Source organism: Oncorhynchus masou, unplaced genomic scaffold, assembly GCF_036934945.1.
Source record: "Oncorhynchus masou masou isolate Uvic2021 unplaced genomic scaffold, UVic_Omas_1.1 unplaced_scaffold_2339, whole genome shotgun sequence".
NCBI lineage: Eukaryota > Metazoa > Chordata > Actinopteri > Salmoniformes > Salmonidae > Oncorhynchus > Oncorhynchus masou.
Window position 1 is genome coordinate 25,001 of NW_027008801.1, and position 20,000 is coordinate 45,000.

The 20,000-nt window shown below is 52.0% G+C and overlaps 1 protein-coding gene across 1 annotated transcript in view; it reads left to right on the plus strand.

The window, feature by feature from the left end:
- LOC135533363 (cAMP-dependent protein kinase type I-beta regulatory subunit-like) overlaps window positions 1-20,000 on the plus strand; it is a gene marked incomplete at its 3' end in the record, with an annotated part of 45,687 nt that overhangs the window by 1,318 nt on the left and 24,369 nt on the right. Inside the window, exon 2 of the mRNA XM_064960712.1 lies at window positions 11,533-11,579. Within this exon, the coding sequence (XP_064816784.1) occupies window positions 11,533-11,579 (47 nt within the window). The remainder of the gene's footprint in view (window positions 1-11,532; window positions 11,580-20,000) is intronic.

The window sequence follows — 20,000 nt, forward strand, 5'->3', positions numbered from 1 at the left end:
CTTACTGTAACCTCACACACACATACAGACACAAACACACATAACCACACTTACTGTAACCTCACACACACACACACACACACACACACACACACACACACACACACACACACACACACACAGACAGACACAAACACACATAACCACACTTACTGTAACCTCACACACACATACAGACACAAACACACATAACCACACACTTACTGTAACCTCACACACACACATACGGACACAAACACACGTAACCACACTTACTGTAACCTCACACACACACACACATACAGACACAAACACACATAACCACACACTTACTGTAACCTCACACACACACATACAGACACAAACACACGTAACCACACTTACTGTAACCTCACACACACACACAGACAGACACACACACACATAACCACACTTACTGTAACCTGACACACACACACACAGACAGACACAAACACACATAACCACACTTACTGTAACCTCACACACACACACACACACACAGACAGACACAAACACACATAACCACACTTACTGTAACCTCACACACATACAGACACAAACACACATAACCACACACTTACTGTAACCTCACACACACACATACAGACACACATACAGACACAAACACATATAACCACACTTACTGTAACCTCACACACACACACACACACAGACAGACACACACACACATAACCACACTTACTGTAACCTCACACACACATACAGACACAAACACACATAACCACACACTTACTGTAACCTCACACACACACATACAGACACACATACAGACACAAACACATATAACCACACTTACTGTAACCTCACACATACATACAGACACAAACACACATAACCACACACTTACTGTAACCTCACACACACATACAGACAGACACAAACACACAGTATAGAGTAGATTCAGGCAATAGGCACACATATAGGCGTGTACACACCCTCTCTCTCTCCCTCCCTGCTTCCCCCAGACAGTGCTCCTGTGGTGGACTCTACAGTATCTGTCCTAATTTGGTGATAACTAGGAGGTGGGTGAAGAGAGAGAGAGGCAGTGGGGAAGGGAGACAGAGGGAGAGAGAGACAGTGGGGAAGGGAGACAGAGGGAGAGAGAGGCAGTGGGGAAGGGAGACAGAGGGAGAGAGAGGCAGTGGGGAAGGGAGAGAGAGAGAGAGGCAGTGGGGAAGGGAGACAGAGGGAGAGAGAGGCAGTGGGGAAGGGTGACAGAGGGAGAGAGAAACAGTGGGGAAGGGAGACAGAGGGAGAGAGAGGCAGTGGGGAAGGGAGACAGAGGGAGAGAGAGGCAGTGGGGAAGGGAGAGAGAGAGAGAGAGAGAGGCAGTGGGGAAGGGAGAGAGAGGGGCAGTGGGGAAGGGAGAGAGAGAGAGGCAGTGGGGAAGGGAGAGAGAAGGAGAGAGAGGCAGTGGGGAAGGGAGAGAGAGGGAGAGAGAGGCAGTGGGGAAGGGAGAGAGAGAGAGAGAGAGAGGCAGTGGGGAAGGGAGACAGAGAGAGAGAGAAGCAGGGGGGAAGGGAGAGAGAGAGAGAGGCAGTGGGGAAGGGAGAGAGAGGGAGAGAGAGGCAGTGGGGAAGGGAGAGAGAGGCAGTGGGGAAGGGAGAGATAGAGAGGCAGTGGGGAAGGGGAGAGAGAGAGAGGCAGTGGGGAAGGGAGACACAGAGAGAGAGAGGCAGGGGGGAACGGAGAGAGAGAGGCACGGGGGGAAGGATGAGAGAGGGAGAGAGAGGCAGTGGGGAAGGGAGACAGAGGGAGAGAGAGGCAGTGGGGAAGGGAGAGAGAGAGAGAGGCAGTGGGGAAGGGGAGAGAGAGAGGCAGTGGGGAAGGGAGAGAGAGAGGCAGTGGGGAAGGGAGAGAGAGAGGCTGTGGGGAAGGGAGAGAGAGAGAGAGGCAGTGGGGAAGGGAGAGAGAGAGAGGCAGTGGGGAAGGGAGAGAGAGAGGCAGTGGGGAAGGGAGAGAGAGAGGCAGTGGGGAAGGGAGAGAGAGAGAGGCAGTGGGGAAGTGAGAGAGAGAGAGGCAGTGGGGAAGGGAGAGAGAGAGGCAGTGGGGAAGGGAGGGAGAGAGAGGCAGTGGGGAAGGGAGAGAGAGAGAGGCAGTGGGGAAGGGAGAGAGAGAGAGGCAGTGGGGAAGGGAGAGAGAGAGGCAGTGGGGAAGGGAGAGAGAGAGAGGCAGTGGGGAAGGGAGAGAGAGAGGCAGTGGGGAAGGGAGATAGAGAGAGAGGCAGTGGGGAAGGGAGGGAGAGAGAGAGGCAGTGGGGAAGGGAGAGAGAGAGAGGCAGTGGGGAAGGGAGAGAGAGAGAAGCAGTGGGGAAGGGAGAGAGAGAGAAGCAGTGGGGAAGGGAGAGAGAGAGAGGCAGTGGGGAAGGGAGAGAGAGAGGCAGTGGGGAAGGGAGAGAGAGAGAGGCAGTGGGGAAGGGAGAGAGAGAGAGAGGCAGTGGGGAAGGGAGACAGAGGGAGAGAGAGGCAGTGGGGAAGGGAGACAGAGGGAGAGAGAGGCAGTGGGGAAGAGAGACAGAGGGAGAGAGAGGCAGTGGGGAAGGGAGACAGAGGGAGAGGCAGTGGGGAAGGGAGAGAGAGAGAGGCAGTGGGGAAGGGAGAGAGAGAGGCAGTGGGGAAGGGAGACAGAGGGAGAGAGAGGCAGTGGGGAAAGGAGAGAGAGAGGCAGTGGGGAAGGGAGACAGAGGGAGAGAGAGGCAGTGGGGAAGGGTGACAGAGGGAGAGAGAGACAGTGGGGAAGGGAGACAGAGGGAGAGAGAGGCAGTGGGGAAGGGAGAGAGAGAGAGAGGCAGTGGGGAAGGGAGAGAGAGAGAGGCAGTGGGGAAGGGAGACAGAGAGAGAGAGAGAGAGAGACAGTGGGGAAGGGAGACAGAGGGAGAGAGACAGTGGGGAAGGAAGACAGAGGGAGAGAGAGGCAGTGGGGAAGGGAGACAGAGGAAGAGAGAGGCAGTGGGGAAGGGAGACAGAGGGAGAGAGAGGCAGTGGGGAAGGGGGAGAGAGAGAGAGGCAGTGGGGAAGGGAGAGAGAGAGAGGCAGTGGGGAAGGGAGAGAGAGGGAGAGAGAGGCAGTGGGGAAGGGAGAGAGAGCGAGAGAGAGGCAGTGGGGAAGGGAGACAGAGGGAGAGAGAGGCAGTGGGGAAGGGAGAGAGAGAGAGAGGCAGTGGGGAAGGGAGACAGAGAGAGAGAGAAGCAGGGGGGAAGGGAGAGAGAGAGGCAGTGGGGAAGGGAGAGAGAGAGAGGCAGTGGGGAAGGGAGAGAGAGAGAGAGGCAGTGGGGAAGGGAGAGAGAGGCAGTGGGGAAGGGAGACAGAGAGAGAGAGAGGCAGTGGGGAAGGGAGAGAGAGAGAGAGGCAGTGGGGAAGGGAGAGAGAGAGGCAGTGGGGAAGGGAGACAGAGGGAGAGAGAGGCAGTGGGGAAGGGAGACAGAGGGAGAGAGAGGCAGTGGGGAAGAGAGACAGAGGGAGAGAGAGGCAGTGGGGAAGGGAGACAGAGGGAGAGAGAGGCAGTGGGGAAGGGAGAGAGAGAGAGGCAGTGGGGAAGGGAGAGAGAGAGGCAGTGGGGAAGGGAGACAGAGGGAGAGAGAGGCAGTGGGGAAGGGAGAATGAGAGAGAGGCAGTGGGGAAGGGAGACAGAGGGAGAGAGAGGCAGTGGGGAAGGGAGACAGAGGGAGAGAGAGGCAGTGGGGAAGGGAGACAGAGGGAGAGGCAGTGGGGAAGGGAGAGAGAGAGAGAGAGGCAGTGGGGAAGGGAGAGAGAGGCAGTGGGGAAGGGACAGAGAGAGAGCAAGGCAGTGGGGAAGGGAGAGAGAGAGAGGCAGTGGGGAAGGGAGACAGAGGGAGAGGCGTTGGGGAAGGGAGAGAGAGAGAGGCAGTGGGGAAGGGAGAGAGGGAGAGAGAGGCAGTGGGGAAGGGAGGGAGCGCGAGGCAGTGGGGAAGGGAGAGAGAGGGAGAGAGAGGCAGTGGGGAAGGGAGAGAGAGGGAGAGAGAGGCAGTGGGGAAGGGAGAGAGAGAGAGAGAGGCAGTGGGGAACGGAGAGAGGGAGAGAGATGCAGTGGGGAAGGGAGAGAGGGAGAGAGAGGCAGTGGGGAAGGGAGAGAGGGAGAGAGAGGCAGTGGGGAAGGGAGGGAGCGCGAGGCAGTGGGGAAGGGAGAGAGAGGGAGAGAGAGGCAGTGGGGAAGGGAGAGAGAGGGAGAGAGAGGCAGTGGGGAAGGGAGAGAGAGAGAGAGAGGCAGTGGGGAAGGGACAGAGAGAGAGAGAGGCAGTGGGGAAGGGATAGAGAGAGAGAGAGGCAGTGGGGAAGGGAGAGAGAGAGGCAGTGGGGAAGGGAGAGAGAGAGAGAGAGAGAGGCAGTGGGGAAGGGAGAGAGAGAGGCAGTGGGGAAGGGAGAGAGAGAGAGAGAGGCAGTGGGGAAGGGATAGAGAGAGAGAGAGGCAGTGGGGAAGGGAGAGAGAGAGGCAGTGGGGAAGGGAGAGAGAGAGAGGCAGTGGGGAAGGGAGAGAGAGAGGCAGTGGGGAAGGGAGAGAGAGGCAGTGGGGAAGGGAGAGAGAGGCAGTGGGGAAGGGAGAAAGAGAGAGGCAGTGGGGAAGGGAAGAGAGAGAGGCAGTGGGGAAGGGAGAGAGAGAGAGGCAGTGGGGAAGGGAGAGAGAGAGAGGCAGTGGGGAAGGGAGAGAGAGAGGCAGTGGGGAAGGGAGTTAGAGAGAGGCAGTGGGGAAGGGAAAGAGAGAGAGGCAGTGGGGAAGGGAGAGAGAGAGAGGCAGTGGGGAAGGGAGAGAGAGAGAGGCAGTGGGGAAGGGAGAGAGAGAGAGGCAGTGGGGAAGGGAGAGAGAGAGAGGCAGTGGGGAAGGGAGGGAGAGAGAGAGAGGCAGTGGGGAAGGGAGAGAGAGAGAGAGAGGCAGTGGGGAAGGGAGGGAGAGAGAGGCAGTGGGGAAGGGAAAGAGAGAGAGAGGCAGTGGGGAAGGGAGAGAGAGAGAGGCAGTGGGGAAGGGAGAGAGAGAGAGGCAGTGGGGAAGGGAGAGAGAGAGAGGCAGTGGGGGAAGGGAGGGAGAGAGAGGCAGTGGGGAAGGGAGAGAGAGAGGCAGTGGGGAAGGGAGAGAGAGAGAGGCAGTGGGGATTGAGAGAGAGAGGCAGTGGGGAAGGGAGAGAGAGAGGCAGTGGGGAAGGGAGGGAGAGAGAGGCAGTGGGGAAGGGAGAGAGAGGCAGTGGTGAAGGGAGGGAGAGAGAGGCAGTGGGGATTGAGAGAGAGAGGCAGTGGGGAAGGGAGAGAGAGAGGCAGTGGGGAAGGGAGGGAGAGAGAGGCAGTGGGGAAGGGAGAGAGAGAGGCAGTGGTGAAGGGAGGGAGAGAGAGGCAGTGGGGAAGGGAGAGAGAGAGAGGCAGTGGGGAAGGGAGAGAGAGAGAGGCAGTGGGGAAGGGAGGGAGAGAGAGGCAGTGGGGAAGGGAGGGAGAGAGAGGCAGTGGGGAAGAGAGAGAGAGAGAGGCAGTGGGGAAGGGAGAGAGAGAGAAGCAGTGGGGAAGGGAGGGAGAGAGAGGCAGTGGGGAAGGGAGAGAGAGCGAGGTAGTGAGGAAGAGAGCGAGAGAGAGAGAGAGCATCCCAGCTGCTGTGTTAGCTTCAGTACATTACTACAGTACATTACTACAGTACATTACTACAGTACATTACTACAGTATACACTACAGACTACCGATGTCACTGTTCACTGTCTGGACTCTGCTGCAGCTCCTGGCTGTTTGCACCAAAGATTAACAGTATATATATATATATATATACAGTATAAAAACTGAGGGTACAGGACATTAAGAACACCTGCTCTTTCACTGACAGACTGACCAGGTGAATCCAGGTGAAAGATATGATCCTTTATTAATGTCACTTGTTAAATCCACTTCAATCAGTGTAGATGAAGGGGAGTAGATGGGTTAAAGAAGGATTGTTAAGCCTTGAGACAATTGAGACATGGATTGTGTATGTGTGTCATTCAGAGGGTGAATGGGCAAGACAAGAGATTGAAGTGCCTTTGAATGGGGTATGGTAGTAGGAGCCAAGCGCACCAGTGTCAAAAACTGCAGTGTTGCTGGGTTTTTCCACACAGTTTCCTGTGTGTATCAAGAATGGTCCACCACCCAAAGGACATCCAGCCAACTTGAGACAACTGTGGGAAGCATTGAGTCAACATGGGCCAGCATTCCTGTGGAACGCTTTCGACACCTTGAAGAGTCCATGTCCTGATGAATTGAGGCTGTTCTGAGGGGAAAGGGAGGTGCATCTCAATATTAGGAAGGTGGTCTTAATGTGTTTACAGTCAGTGTATATAATGGACTATCCAGGTATGACTAAACTGTTATCCTGATGTAACACGGTGGCCTAGTCTAACCGTGGCCTAGCCTAACCGTGGCCTAGTCTAACCGTGGCCTAGCCTAACCGTGGCCTAGCCTAACCGTGGCCTAGCCTAACCGTGGCCTAGCCTAACCGTGGCCTAGCCTAACCGTGACCTAGCCTAACCGTGACCTAGTCTAACCGTGGCCTAGCCTAACCGTGGCCTAGTCTAACCGTGACCTAGTCTAACCGTGGCCTAGCCTAACCGTGGCCTAGTCTAACCGTGGCCTAGTCTAACCGTGGCCTAGCCTAACCGTGGCCTAGCCTAACCGTGGCTTAACCTAACCGTGACCTAGCCTGACCGTGGCCTAGTCTAACCGTGGCCTAGCCTAACCGTGGCTTAACCTAACCGTGACCTAGCCTAACCGTGACCTAGTCTAACCGTGGCCTAGTCTAACCGTGGCCTAGCCTAACCGTGGCCTAGCCTAACCGTGGCCTAGTCTAACCGTGGCCTAGTCTAACCGTGACCTAGTCTAACCGTGGCCTAGTCTAACCGTGACCTAGTCTAACCGTGGCCTAACCGTGACCTAGTCTAACCGTGGCCTAGCCTAACCGTGGCCTAGCCTAACCGTGACCTAGTCTAACCGTGGCCTAGTCTAACCGTGGCCTAGTCTAACCGTGACCTAGTCTAACCGTGGCCTAACCGTGACCTAGTCTAACCGTGGCCTAGTCTAACCGTGGCCTAGTCTAACCGTGACCTAGTCTAACCGTGGCCTAACCGTGACCTAGTCTAACCGTGGCCTAGCCTAACCGTGGCCTAGCCTAACCGTGGCCTAGTCTAACCGTGGCCTAGCCTAACCGTGACCTAGCCTAACCGTGGCCTAGCCTAACCGTGGCCTAGCCTAACCGTGGCCTAGCCTAACCGTGACCTAGCCTAACCGTGGCCTAGTCTAACCGTGGCCTAGTCTAACCGTGGCCTAGTCTAACCGTGACCTAGTCTAACCGTGGCCTAGTCTAACCGTGGCCTAGCCTAACCGTGGCCTAGCCTAACCGTGGCCTAGCCTAACCGTGACCTAGTCTAACCGTGGCCTAGTCTAACCGTGGCCTAGCCTAACCGTGGCCTAGCCTAACCGTGACCTAGCCTAACCGTGACCTAGTCTAACCGTGGCCTAGCCTAACCATGGCCTAGCCTAACCGTGACCTAGCCTAACCGTGACCTAGCCTAACCGTGACCTAGCCTAACCGTGACCTAGCCTAACCGTGGCCTAGTCTAACCGTGGCCTAGCCTAACCGTGACCTAGCCTAACCGTGACCTAGCCTAACCGTGGCCTAGTCTAACCGTGGCCTAGCCTAACCGTGACCTAGCCTAACCGTGACCTAGCCTAACCGTGACCTAGCCTAACCGTGACCTAGCCTAACCGTGGCCTAGTCTAACCGTGGCCTAGCCTAACCGTGGCCTAGTCTAACCGTGGCCTAGTCTAACCGTGGCCTAGCCTAACCGTGACCTAGCCTAACCGTGACCTAGTCTAACCGTGGCCTAGTCTAACCGTGGCCTAGCCTAACCGTGACCTAGTCTAACCGTGACCTAGTCTAACCGTGACCTAGCCTAACCGTGACCTAGCCTAACCGTGGCCTAGTCTAACCGTGACCTAGCCTAACCGTGGCCTAGTCTAACCGTGGCCTAGCCTAACCGTGGCCTAGTCTAACCGTGGCCTAGCCTAACCGTGGCCTAGTCTAACCGTGGCCTAGCCTAACCGTGGCCTAGTCTAACCGTGGCCTAGTCTAACCGTGACCTAGTCTAACCGTGACCTAGCCTAACCGTGGCCTAGTCTAACCGTGACCTAGTCTAACCGTGGCCTAGTCTAACCGTGACCTAGCCTAACCGTGGCCTAGTCTAACCGTGACCTAGCCTAACCGTGACCTAGCCTAACCGTGGCCTAGTCTAACCGTGACCTAGCCTAACCGTGGCCTAGCCTAACCGTGACCTAGCCTAACCGTGGCCTAGCCTAACCGTGGCCTAGCCTAACCGTGGCCTAGCCTAACCGTGGCCTAGCCTAACCGTGGCCAAGCCTAACCGTGGCCTAGTCTAACCGTGACCTAGCCTAACCGTGGCCTAGCCTAACCGTGGCCTAGCCTAACCGTGGCCTAGTCTAACCGTGGCCCAGCCTAACCGTGGCCCAGCCTAACCGTGGCCTAGCCTAACCGTGGCCTAGCCTAACCGTGGCCAAGCCTAACCGTGACCTAGCCCTAACCGTGGCCTAGCCTAACCGTGGCCTAGTCTAACCGTGACCTAGCCTAACCGTGACCCAGCCTAAACGTGGCCTAGCCTAACCGTGGCCTAGCCTAACCGTGGCCTAGCCTAACCGTGGCCTAGCCTAACCGTGGCCAAGCCTAACCGTGACCTAGCCTAACCGTGGCCTAGCCTAACCGTGGCCTAGTCTAACCGTGACCTAGCCTAACCGTGGCCTAGCCTAACCGTGGCCTAGCCTAACCGTGACCTAGCCTAACCGTGGCCTAGTCTAACCGTGGCCTAGTCTAACCGTGACCTATCCTAACCGTGGTCTAGTCTAACCGTGGCCTAGTCTAACTGTGGCCTAGCCTAACCGTGGCCTAGTCTAACCGTGACCTAGCCTAACCGTGGCCTAGTCTAACCGTGGCCTAGTCTAACCGTGACCTAGCCTAACCGTGGCCTAGCCTGGCCTAGCCTAACCGTGGCCTAGTCTAACCGTGACCTAGCCTAACCGTGGCCTAGCCTAACCGTGGCCTAGCCTAACCGTGACCTAGCCTAACCGTGGCCTAGTCTAACCGTGACCTAGCCTAACCGTGGCCTAGCCTAACCGTGGCCTAGTCTAACCGTGGCCTAACCTAACCGTGGCCTAGCCTAACCGTGGCCTAGTCTAACCGTGGCCTAGCCTAACCGTGGCCTAGTCTAACCGTGGCCTAGTCTAACCGTGGCCTAACCTAACCGTGGCCTAGTCTAACCGTGGCCTAGCCTAACCGTGGCCTAGTCTAACCGTGGCCTAGTCTAACCGTGGCCTAGCCTAACCGTGGCCTAGTCTAACCGTGGCCTAACCTAACCGTGGCCTAGCCTAACCGTGGCCTAGTCTAACCGTGGCCTAACCTAACCGTGACCTAGCCTAACCGTGGCCTAGCCTAACCGTGGCCTAGTCTAACCGTGACCTAGCCTAACCGTGGCCTAGTCTAACCGTGGCCTAGTCTAACCGTGACCTAGTCTAACCGTGGCCTAGTCTAACCGTGACCTAGTCTAACCGTGGCCTAGTCTAACCGTGGCCTAACCTAACCGTGGTCTAGCTCATCTTAATCTGCTGCATTTCAAATGTAGGATCAACCCCGTCGGTGTTACCAAGGAATCTGTGTCTGGGCAGGTGCATAAGGAAGACACCTTCTAATGTTCACGTCTAGGCTAGTTTCAAAAACACTTTCTATTTGCTGTGATTTGAGGTTGAAAATGCCCTCAAATGACCCCAGCTCTCACACACCAGCAAGAACACACCATGTCAGAGAAGAGGCTCAGGCAGATCTTAAAACTCAAATTTTACTACAGTATTTAAGTAAAAAGTACAGATGTTACAGTGTTGCAGGATAATGCAATGCAGGAAAGTAGAACTTGTAGTGTATTTGAGGTGTAAAATGGCTTCTGAAGTTTGTAATTTCCACTTTGAAATTACTGATTTGATTTTCCCTTGTGAAGAATGTGTCAACCTCAACAAAAAGGTCCATTAATTATAAACCATGTATTAATTCACGTTTCCTGTTGCAGCAGGACAATTTTTCTGTTGTAGCAAACTGGCTCAAATTAAGATCCTACATCGGTACAAGTACAGGCCTACACAGTATATCAAAAGAGTCAATAAAACCTCACAGGAACAGTTTGTTTGCTGTAAAGACTGTTATTCCTCAGTCGTCGGTGTACATACAGCATTCTAGCCAGGTGACACAAAGCAAACGTGAGCCCGGAATGTAGTCCTTTTGAAGACAGTCAAAGAACGTTGGCAGCAATGCTTGTTACACTTCCCCTATGTTGAAACAAGGTCTTTCTTACTGTGTGTGCTGGAGTGCATCGACCTGTGTGTGTGTGTGTGTGTGTGTGTGTGTGTGTGTGTGTGTGTGTGTGTGTGTGTGTGTGTGTGTGTGTGTGTGTGTGTGTGTGTGTGCGTGTGCGTGTGCGTGCGTGCGTGCGTGCGTGCGTGTGTGGACATGTGTGTATGTGTGGACGTGTGTGTGTGTGTGGACATGTGTGTGTGTGTGGACATGTGTGTGTGTGTGTGTATGCGCTCAATTTTGTGTGTGTCTCTGTCAAATATTTGCCTGCGGTCTTGGGGCTCAGGGTTCTGCTAGAAGGGAAAACAAAGAGTTCACAGCCCAGGTGATAAAAGACAGGAAGAGTGGAGAGAATAGAGAGATGGAGTGAGAGAATGAGGGAATGAAAGAAAGACAGAGAGAGATGAGATGAAAGAGGGAGAGAGGGAGCTGAAGAAGGCGGGCCAGGTTGAAGCAGGTTGGATGGAGGGGACAGAGAGGACACAGTCCCGAACCTCTCTCCCCTCTCCGGTGATAAATGTGTGTGATGAACGACTCTAGCCTCTACACACAGTATTAATTAGCTGTATGAACTCCTGTGAACCCTCAGCACGGGGATCCTCCAGCCTTTCAACTCCTCACACACACACACATACACACGCACACGCACACACACACACACACACACACACACACACACACACACACACACACACACACACACACACACACACACACACACACACACACCCACATAGTTACACACACACACACACACACACACACACACACACACACACACATACACACACACACACACACACACACACACACATACACACGCACACACACACACACACACACACACACACACACACACACACACACACACACACACACACACACACACACACACACACCCACATAGTTACACACACACACACACACAGACACACACACACATAGTTACACATACACACACACATATATAGTTACACACACACACACACACACCCATACACACACACCCACATAGTGTACCCTCTTGGAAAGAATAGAGACAGATGGGTATAGCCCCTTTCTGAGAGAGAGAGGGAGAGAGAGAGAGAGGGGGGCTCAACCATTATATGTTCTCTCACACTTCTCTTCCTCTTTCTACTACAGGTGATGAAGGAGACAACTTCTACGTGATTGACCAAGGAGAAGTGGATGTAAGTTTCCCATTGGCGTGTTCATTCCTCCCTCTCCACTCCCCTACAACTCCCCAGGTCATTCTCAGTCACCTGACCTGGTCAAATAAGGGTTAATAAAGCAGTGTTAACCAAACCTCTCTACGAGTACCTCCAGTTCTCCTTGGAAAGACCTCCAGTTCTCATTGGAAAGACCTCCAGTTCTCATTGGAAAGACCTCCAGTTCTCATTGGAAAGACCTCCAGTTCTCCTTGGAAAGACCTCCAGTCCTCATTGGAAAGACCTCTACCTCACACAGATCTACCGACTTCTACCTCACACATGCCTTCCTACCTCTACCTCACACACACCTTCCTACCTCTACCTCACACATACTTTCCTACCTCTACCCCACACATACCTTCCTACCTCTACCCCACACACACCTTCCTACCTCTACCTCACACACACCTTCCTACCTCTACCCCACACATACCTTCCTACCTCTACCTCACACATACCTTCCTACCTCTACCCCACACATACCTTCCTACCTCTACCTCACACACACCTTCCTACCTCTACCTCACACACACCTTCCTACCTCTACCTCACACACACCTTCCTACCTCTACCTCACACATACCTTCCTACCTCTACCCCACACATACCTTCCTACCTCTACCTCTACCTCACACACACCTTCCTACCTCTACCTCACACACACCTTCCTACCTCTACCTCACACATACCTTCCTACCTCTACCCCACACATACCTTCCTACCTCTACCTCACACATACCTTCCTACCTCTACCCCACACATACCTTCCTACCTCTACCTCACACAGATCTACCGACTCCTACCTCACACATACCTTCCTACCTCTACCCCACACATACCTTCCTACCTCTACCTCACACAGATCTACCGACTTCTACCTCACACATACCTTCCTACCTCTACCCCACACATACCTTCCTACCTTTACCTCTACCTCACACACACCTTCCTACCTCTACCTCACACATACCTTCCTACCTCTACCTCACACATACCTTCCTACCTCTACCCCACACATACCTTCCTACCTCTACCTCTACCTCACACATACCTTCCTACCTCTACCCCCACACATACCTTCCTACCTCTACCTCTACCTCACACACACCTTCCTACCTCTACCTCACACATACCTTCCTACCTCTACCCCACATATACCTTCCTACCTCTACCCCACACATACCTTCCTACCTCTACCCCACACATACCTTCCTACCTCTACCCCACACATACCTTCCTACCTCTACCTCACACAGATCTACCGACTTCTATCTCACACATACCTTCCTACCTCTACCTCACACAGATCTACCGACTTCTATCTCACACATACCTTCCTACCTCTACCCCACACATGCCTTCCTACCTCTACCCCACACATACCTTCCTACCTCTACCCCACACATACCTTCCTACCTCTACTTCTCACATTGGTCAACTGTACTGCTGTTTGTGTTAAATGATGATGAGCACTGGCCTGGGGTCTTTTCTGACTTCATTGACTTGCGGTCTGGTCACGCTAGTGTGGGGCCCAGACACGCTCTGAACGCCACACAATGACAACAGTCAGAACACCTTTTTGTTTTAGGAACTCGAAGCGACAAAGAGATAGAGTTAAGTGGAGAGATAAAAAAGATTTAAAAAACAGATGGAAAATCAAACAGGAAACAACCTTATCGGTTTACGATGAAGGGAGAGGGAGGGAGAGGAGACGTAAGGTAACCAGAGAGGACTGGGTCCAGGTGGGTGAGCTCCGCTGAGTGAGAGAGAGGAGAGAGGGATAAGGTGTGAATGAGAGGGAGAGAGAAAGAGAAGGGGTGGTGGAGAGGGTTGGGGCGTTGGTGCCCTGATACAGCAGGTCTACCTACTGGTCCGGGTGGGCGAGCTCCACCGAGCGTATCAGAGAGCCCAGTCAGACCCAGACAGAGATGGATGGATGAGTGGAGAGAGAGGGATAAGGGAGTGGAGGAGAGAGAGAGGGGGATAAGGGGTAAGGGAGTAGAGGAGAGGGAGAGAGAGAGAGGGGGATAAGGGGGTGGAGGAGAGGGAGAGAGAGAGAGGGATAAGGGGGTGGAGGAGAGGGAGAGAGAGAGGGATAAGGGGGTGGAGGAGAGGGAGAGAGAGTGGAGGACAGGGAGAGAGAGAGAGGGATAAGGGAGTGGAGCAGAGGGAGAGAGAGGGATAAGGGAGTGGAGCAGAGGGAGAGAGAGAGAGAGAAGGGGTGCGGTAGAGAGAGTGCCCTGATACAGCAGGTCTACCTACCATTGGGACAACATTAAAGGGAATGGGAAGGATCAGCAGTGGCACAGTTGATTTATTTTTTAATTTGGGATTGATGAAGACTCATCTTGACATTAGACTACTTTTGTGTTCTCAAAGCATCTGACAACCTTTAGATTTTGGAGTGAACTGGTATGGTGACGGCAGCCATGACTGTGGAGAAAGGTTATGTTCATTAGTGCACATCGTAGCAAAACATTCTAAAAGGTTCTGCAACGGAAAATGAAAAAGAGCATTGTACAAATCCAGGTATAGTCCCTCAGCGGCAGGTAGCCTGGCGGGTAGGAGAGTTGGCCCAGTAACCGAAAGGGGACAAAGTCATTCTGCCCCTGAGCAAGGCAGTTAACCCACTGTTCCCCTGAGCAAGGCAGTTAACCCACTGTTCCCCTGAGCAAGGCAGTTAACCCACTGTTCCCCTGAGCAAGGCAGTTAACCCACTGTTCCCCTGAGCAAGGCAGTTAACCCACTGTTCCCCTGAGCAAGGCAGTTAACCCACTGTTCCCCTGAGCAAGGCAGTTAACCCACTGTTCCCCTGAGCAAGGCAGTTAACCCACTGTTCCCCTGAGCAAGGCAGTTAACCCACTGTTCCCCTGAGCAAGGCAGTTAACCCACTGTTCCCCTGAGCAAGGCAGTTAACCCACTGTTCCCCTGAGCAAGGCAGTTAACCCACTGTTCCCGTGCACCAATGTCGATAAAGGCAGCCCCCGCACCTCTCTGATTCAGAGGGGTTGGGTTAAATGCGGAAGACACATTTCAGTTGAATGTGACTTGTTGAACTGACTTGTTCCAGTCTGTGTTTTTTCTTCATTTGGTGCCTAATGAAGACAACCCAGTTGTTCCTGTAGATGGTTAAACACTGGTTGTTTACCCAAGCCTCCCACAACTCCCTCTGCTATCTACCGTGTAAATCCCTGAGGGTTCTGTTTTAAAGACCTGATAAGGGAGATAGTGACTCAATGGAGGCATTCTAGTGGAAGTACATTCCTCTGTTTATCTTTTCCCCTCTTTTGTTTCATTCTGTCTCTCTTATTTAGTTGTTCTCACACCATTTTAAAGTAGTTCCTCTGTGATACGGTCACTTCATTTTCATAAATTATGTCTTGTTCTTTTCTTCTTCCGTATTATTACATAAGTCATTGTGTGTGTGGGCCAGTTGTTCCCATATGCACACACACATGTACACACACATGTACACACACACACACACACACGCGCGCACACACACACGCACACACACACGCACACACACACACGCACGCACACACGCACGCACACACACACGCACACACATGTACACACACACACACATGTACACACACACGCTCACACACACACACACACACACACACACACACACACACACACACACACACACACACACACACACACACACACACACACACACACACACACACACACACACACACACACAATGTACCTTCAACATTGCTCCCTGACAGAATCTAAATGTCTCCCACCACACCCAATCACCTCCCTCCCTTCCTCCTTCCCTCCACAGTAGAGTGAGGAGAGATGGATATGTGAGCTACATAACCCTCTCCTCTCTCTCCTCGACCCCCTGTAATAAGCAGCAGTAACAGTCCTCTATCATATCATAGCTGTGCTCCCAGAGGTGGCTGGCTGGGGATCAGCATCACATTCTGGCTGCCACCAGAGAATCTGGAACATCCACTCCCCAGCCAAGCCCTGTCAGCCTGCACCCATCCCAGCCAAGACCTCAGAGATGTGGCTCAGTGCTGAGACTCTCTGTTTCTCTCTTTATACTCCACTATTTCTCTATTCGTCTCTCTCTTCCCCTCTCTCTACCTCTCTCTCTCTCTCTCCCCTCTCCTTACCTCTCGCTCTCTCTCTCCCTCTCTCCACCTCTCTCTCTCTCTCTCCCTCTCCACCTCCCTCTCTCTCTCTCCTTTCTCTCTCTCCTCTCTCTCTCTCCCTCCCTCTTCACCTCTCTCTCTCCCCTCCCTCTCTTTCTCTTTCTGTCTCCACCTCTCTCTCCACCTCACTCTCTCCCTCTCTCTACCTCTTTCTATCTTTCCCTCTCTCTATCTATCTCTCTCTATCCCGCCATCTCTCTTTCTTGCTCTCCCCCTCTCTCCAACTCTCCCTCTCTCTCCACATCTATCTATCTCTCTCTTCTCTCTCCCCTCTCTCTCTCTCTCTCTCTCTCTCTCCCTCTCTCTCTCCCCTCCCTCTGTCTCTCTCTCCCTCTCTCTCTCTCTCTCCACCTCTCTCCCTCTCTCTCCACCTCTCTCTCTCTCCACCTCTCTCTTTCTCGCTCCCCTCCAACTTAAAACCGAGCGCTCTGCTCAGTGCTGTATGTGTGTGTGTGAAACCTCTCATCGTAGTGTAGGGTCCATTAAACTGTGGTGACGATGTCTCTCATTAGGTGGAATGTAAATCTACCGTTGACTGGGGGAGAAGTGAAATTGCTGCTGGTGTTAACGCCACACACACAAGTATGCGCACGTGGAAACACACACACACACATGCTAGTGCACACACGCACGCAAGCACACACACAAATGCCTCAGTGTCTACTGGGACATTCTACCTCAATACCCTCAATATGTCCTAGCCCACGACAAGCCCTTTATCCATACTGATGATAACCCTCAATATGTCCTAGCCCACGACAAGCCCTTTATCCATACTGATGATAACCCTCAATATGTCCTAGCCCACGACAAGCCCTTTATCCATACTGATGATAACCCTCAATATGTCCTAGCCCAAGACAAGCCCTTTATCCATACTGATGATAACCCTCAATATGTCCTAGCCCACGACAAGCCCTTTATCCATACTGATGATAACCCTCAATATGTCCTAGCCCAAGACAAGCCCTTTATCCATACTGATGATAACCCTCAATATGTCCTAGCCCACGACAAGCCCTTTATCCATACTGATGATAACCCTCAATATGTCCTAGCCCACGACAAGCCCTTTATCCATACTGATGATAACCCTCAATATGTCCTAGCCCACGACAAGCCCTTTATCCATACTGATGATAACCCTCAATATGTCCTAGCCCAAGACAAGCCCTTTATCCATACTGATGATAACCCTCAATATGTCCTAGCCCAAGACAAGCCCTTTATCCATACTGATGATAACCCTCAATATGTCCTAGCCCAAGACAAGCCCTTTATCCATACTGATGATAACCCTCAATATGTCCTAGCCCACGACAAGCCCTTTATCCATACTGATGATAACCCTTAATATGTCCTAGCCCAAGACAAGCCCTTTATTCATACTGATGATAACCCTCAATATGTCCTAGCCCAAGACAAGCCCTTTATCCATACTGATGATAACCCTCAATATGTCCTAGCCCAAGACAAGCCCTTTATCCATACTGATGATAACCCTCAATATGTCCTAGCCCAAGACAAGCCCTTTATCCATACTGATGATAACCCTCAATATGTCCTAGCCCAAGACAAGCCCTTTATCCATACTGATGATAACCCTCAATATGTCCTAGCCCACGACAAGCCCTTTATCCATACTGATGATAACCCTTAATATGTCCTAGCCCAAGACAAGCCCTTTATCCATACTGATGATAACCCTCAATATGTCCTAGCCCAAGACAAGCCCTTTATCCATACTGATGATAACCCTCAATATGTCCTAGCCCACGACAAGCCCTTTATCCATACTGATGATAACCCTTAATATGTCCTAGCCCAAGACAAGCCCTTTATCCATACTGATGATAACCCTCAATATGTCCTAGCCCAAGACAAGCCCTTTATCCATACTGATGATAACCCTCAATATGTCCTAGCCCAAGACAAGCCCTTTATCCATACTGATGATAACCCTCAATATGTCCTAGCCCACGACAAGCCCTTTATCCATACTGATGATAACCCTCAATATGTCCTAGCCCAAGACAAGCCCTTTATCCATACTGATGATAACCCTCAATATGTCCTAGCCCAAGACAAGCCCTTTATCCATACTGATGATAACCCTCAATATGTCCTAGCCCAAGACAAGCCCTTTATCCATACTGATGATAACCCTCAATATGTCCTAGCCCAAGACAAGCCCTTTATCCATACTGATGATAACCCTCAATATGTCCTAGCCCAAGACAAGCCAGCTCAGACCATCCAGCCCTGCCCAAACCCTCCTCATGTCTTTGATGGCCAGATTAAAAAAGAAAAGCTGTGGACTAAATCAAATCTTATCTTATCTCACACACACATGGTTAGCAGATGTTATTGGTCACATACACATGGTTAGCAGATGTTATTGGTCACATACACATGGTTAGGAGATGTTATTGGTCACATACACATGGTTAGCAGATGTTATTGGTCACATACACATGGTTAACATATGTTATTGGTCACATACACATGGTTAACAGATGTTATTGGTCACATACACATGGTTAGCAGATGTTATTGGTCACATACACATGGTTAGCAGATGTTATTGGTCACACACACGGTGAGCAGATGTTATTGGTCACATACACATGGTTAGCAGATGTTATTGGTCACATACACATGGTTAACAGATGTCATTGGTCACATACACATGGTTAACAGATGTTATTGGTCACATACACATGGTTAGCAGATGTTATTGGTCACATACACATGGTTAGCAGATGTTATTGGTCACATACACATGGTTAGCAGATGTTATTGGTCACATACACATGGTTAGCAGATGTTATTGGTCACATACACATGGTTAGCAGATGTTATTGGTCACATACACATATTTAACAGATGTTTATTGGTCACATACACATATTTAACAGATGTTTATTGGTCACATACACATGGTTAGCAGATGTTATTGGTCACATACACATGGTTAGCAGATGTTATTGGTCACATACACATATTTAGCAGATGTTATTGGTCACATACACATGGTTAGCAGATGTTATTGCGGTGTAGTGAAATGCTTGTGTTCCTAGCGCCAACAGTGCAGTAATATCTAACAATACACAACAATACAAGTAAAATAATGGAATTAAGAAATATATAAATATTAGGATGTGCAATGTTGGAGTGGCGTTGCCAGGTTAGTCGAGGTAATTTGTAAAGTGACATTGCATAGGTAATAAACAGCGAGTGGGTGCCGGCTAGTGATGGCTATTTAACAGTCTGATGGCCTTTTTCAGTCTCTCGGTCCCAGCTTTGATGCACCTGTACTGACCTCGCCTTCTGGATGACAGCAGGGTGAACAGGCAGTGGCTCTGGTGGTTGTTGTCCTTGATGATCTTTATGGCCTTCCTGTGACATCGGATGCTGTAGGTGTCCTGGAGAACAGGTAGTTTGCCCCCGGTGATGCGTTGGGCAGACCGCACCACCCTCTGGAGAGCCTTGCGGTTGCGGGCGGTGCAGTTGCCGTACCAGGTGGTGATACAGCCCGACAGGATGCTCTCAATGGTGCATCTGTAAAAGTTAGTGAGGGTCTTAGGGACCAAGCTGAATTTCAGCCTCCTGAAGTTGAAGAGGTGCTGTTATGCCTTCTTCACCACACTGTCTGTGTGGGTGGACCACTTCCGAATGGCAGTGATGTGTACGCCGAGGAGCTTTTCACCCTCTCCACCGCGGCTCCATCAATGTGGATGGGGGCGTGTGCTCGCTCTGCTGATTCCTGAACTTCGTGATCACATCTTCCCTGTAGGCTGTCTTGTCGTTCTTGGTGATCAAGCCCACTACTGTTGTCGTCTGGAAACGTGATGATTGAGTTGGAGGCATGTATGGCCACGCAGTCATGGGTGAACAGGGAGTGCAGGAGGGGGCTGAGCATGCACCCTTGTGGGTACCCTGTGTTGAGGATCAGCGGAGTGGAGATGTTGTTTCCTACCTTCACCACCTGGGGGCGGCCCGTCAGGAAATCCAGGACCCAAATGCACAAGGTGGCGTTCAGACCCAGGGCCTCGAGCTTAATGATGAGTTTGGAGGATACTATGGTGTTGAAGGCTGAGCTGTAGTCAATGAACAGCATTCTCACATCGGCATTTCTCTTGTCCATATTGGATCAGGCAGTGTGCAGTGCGATGACAATTGCATCATCTGTGGATCTTTTGGGGCGGTAAGCAAATTACTGTGG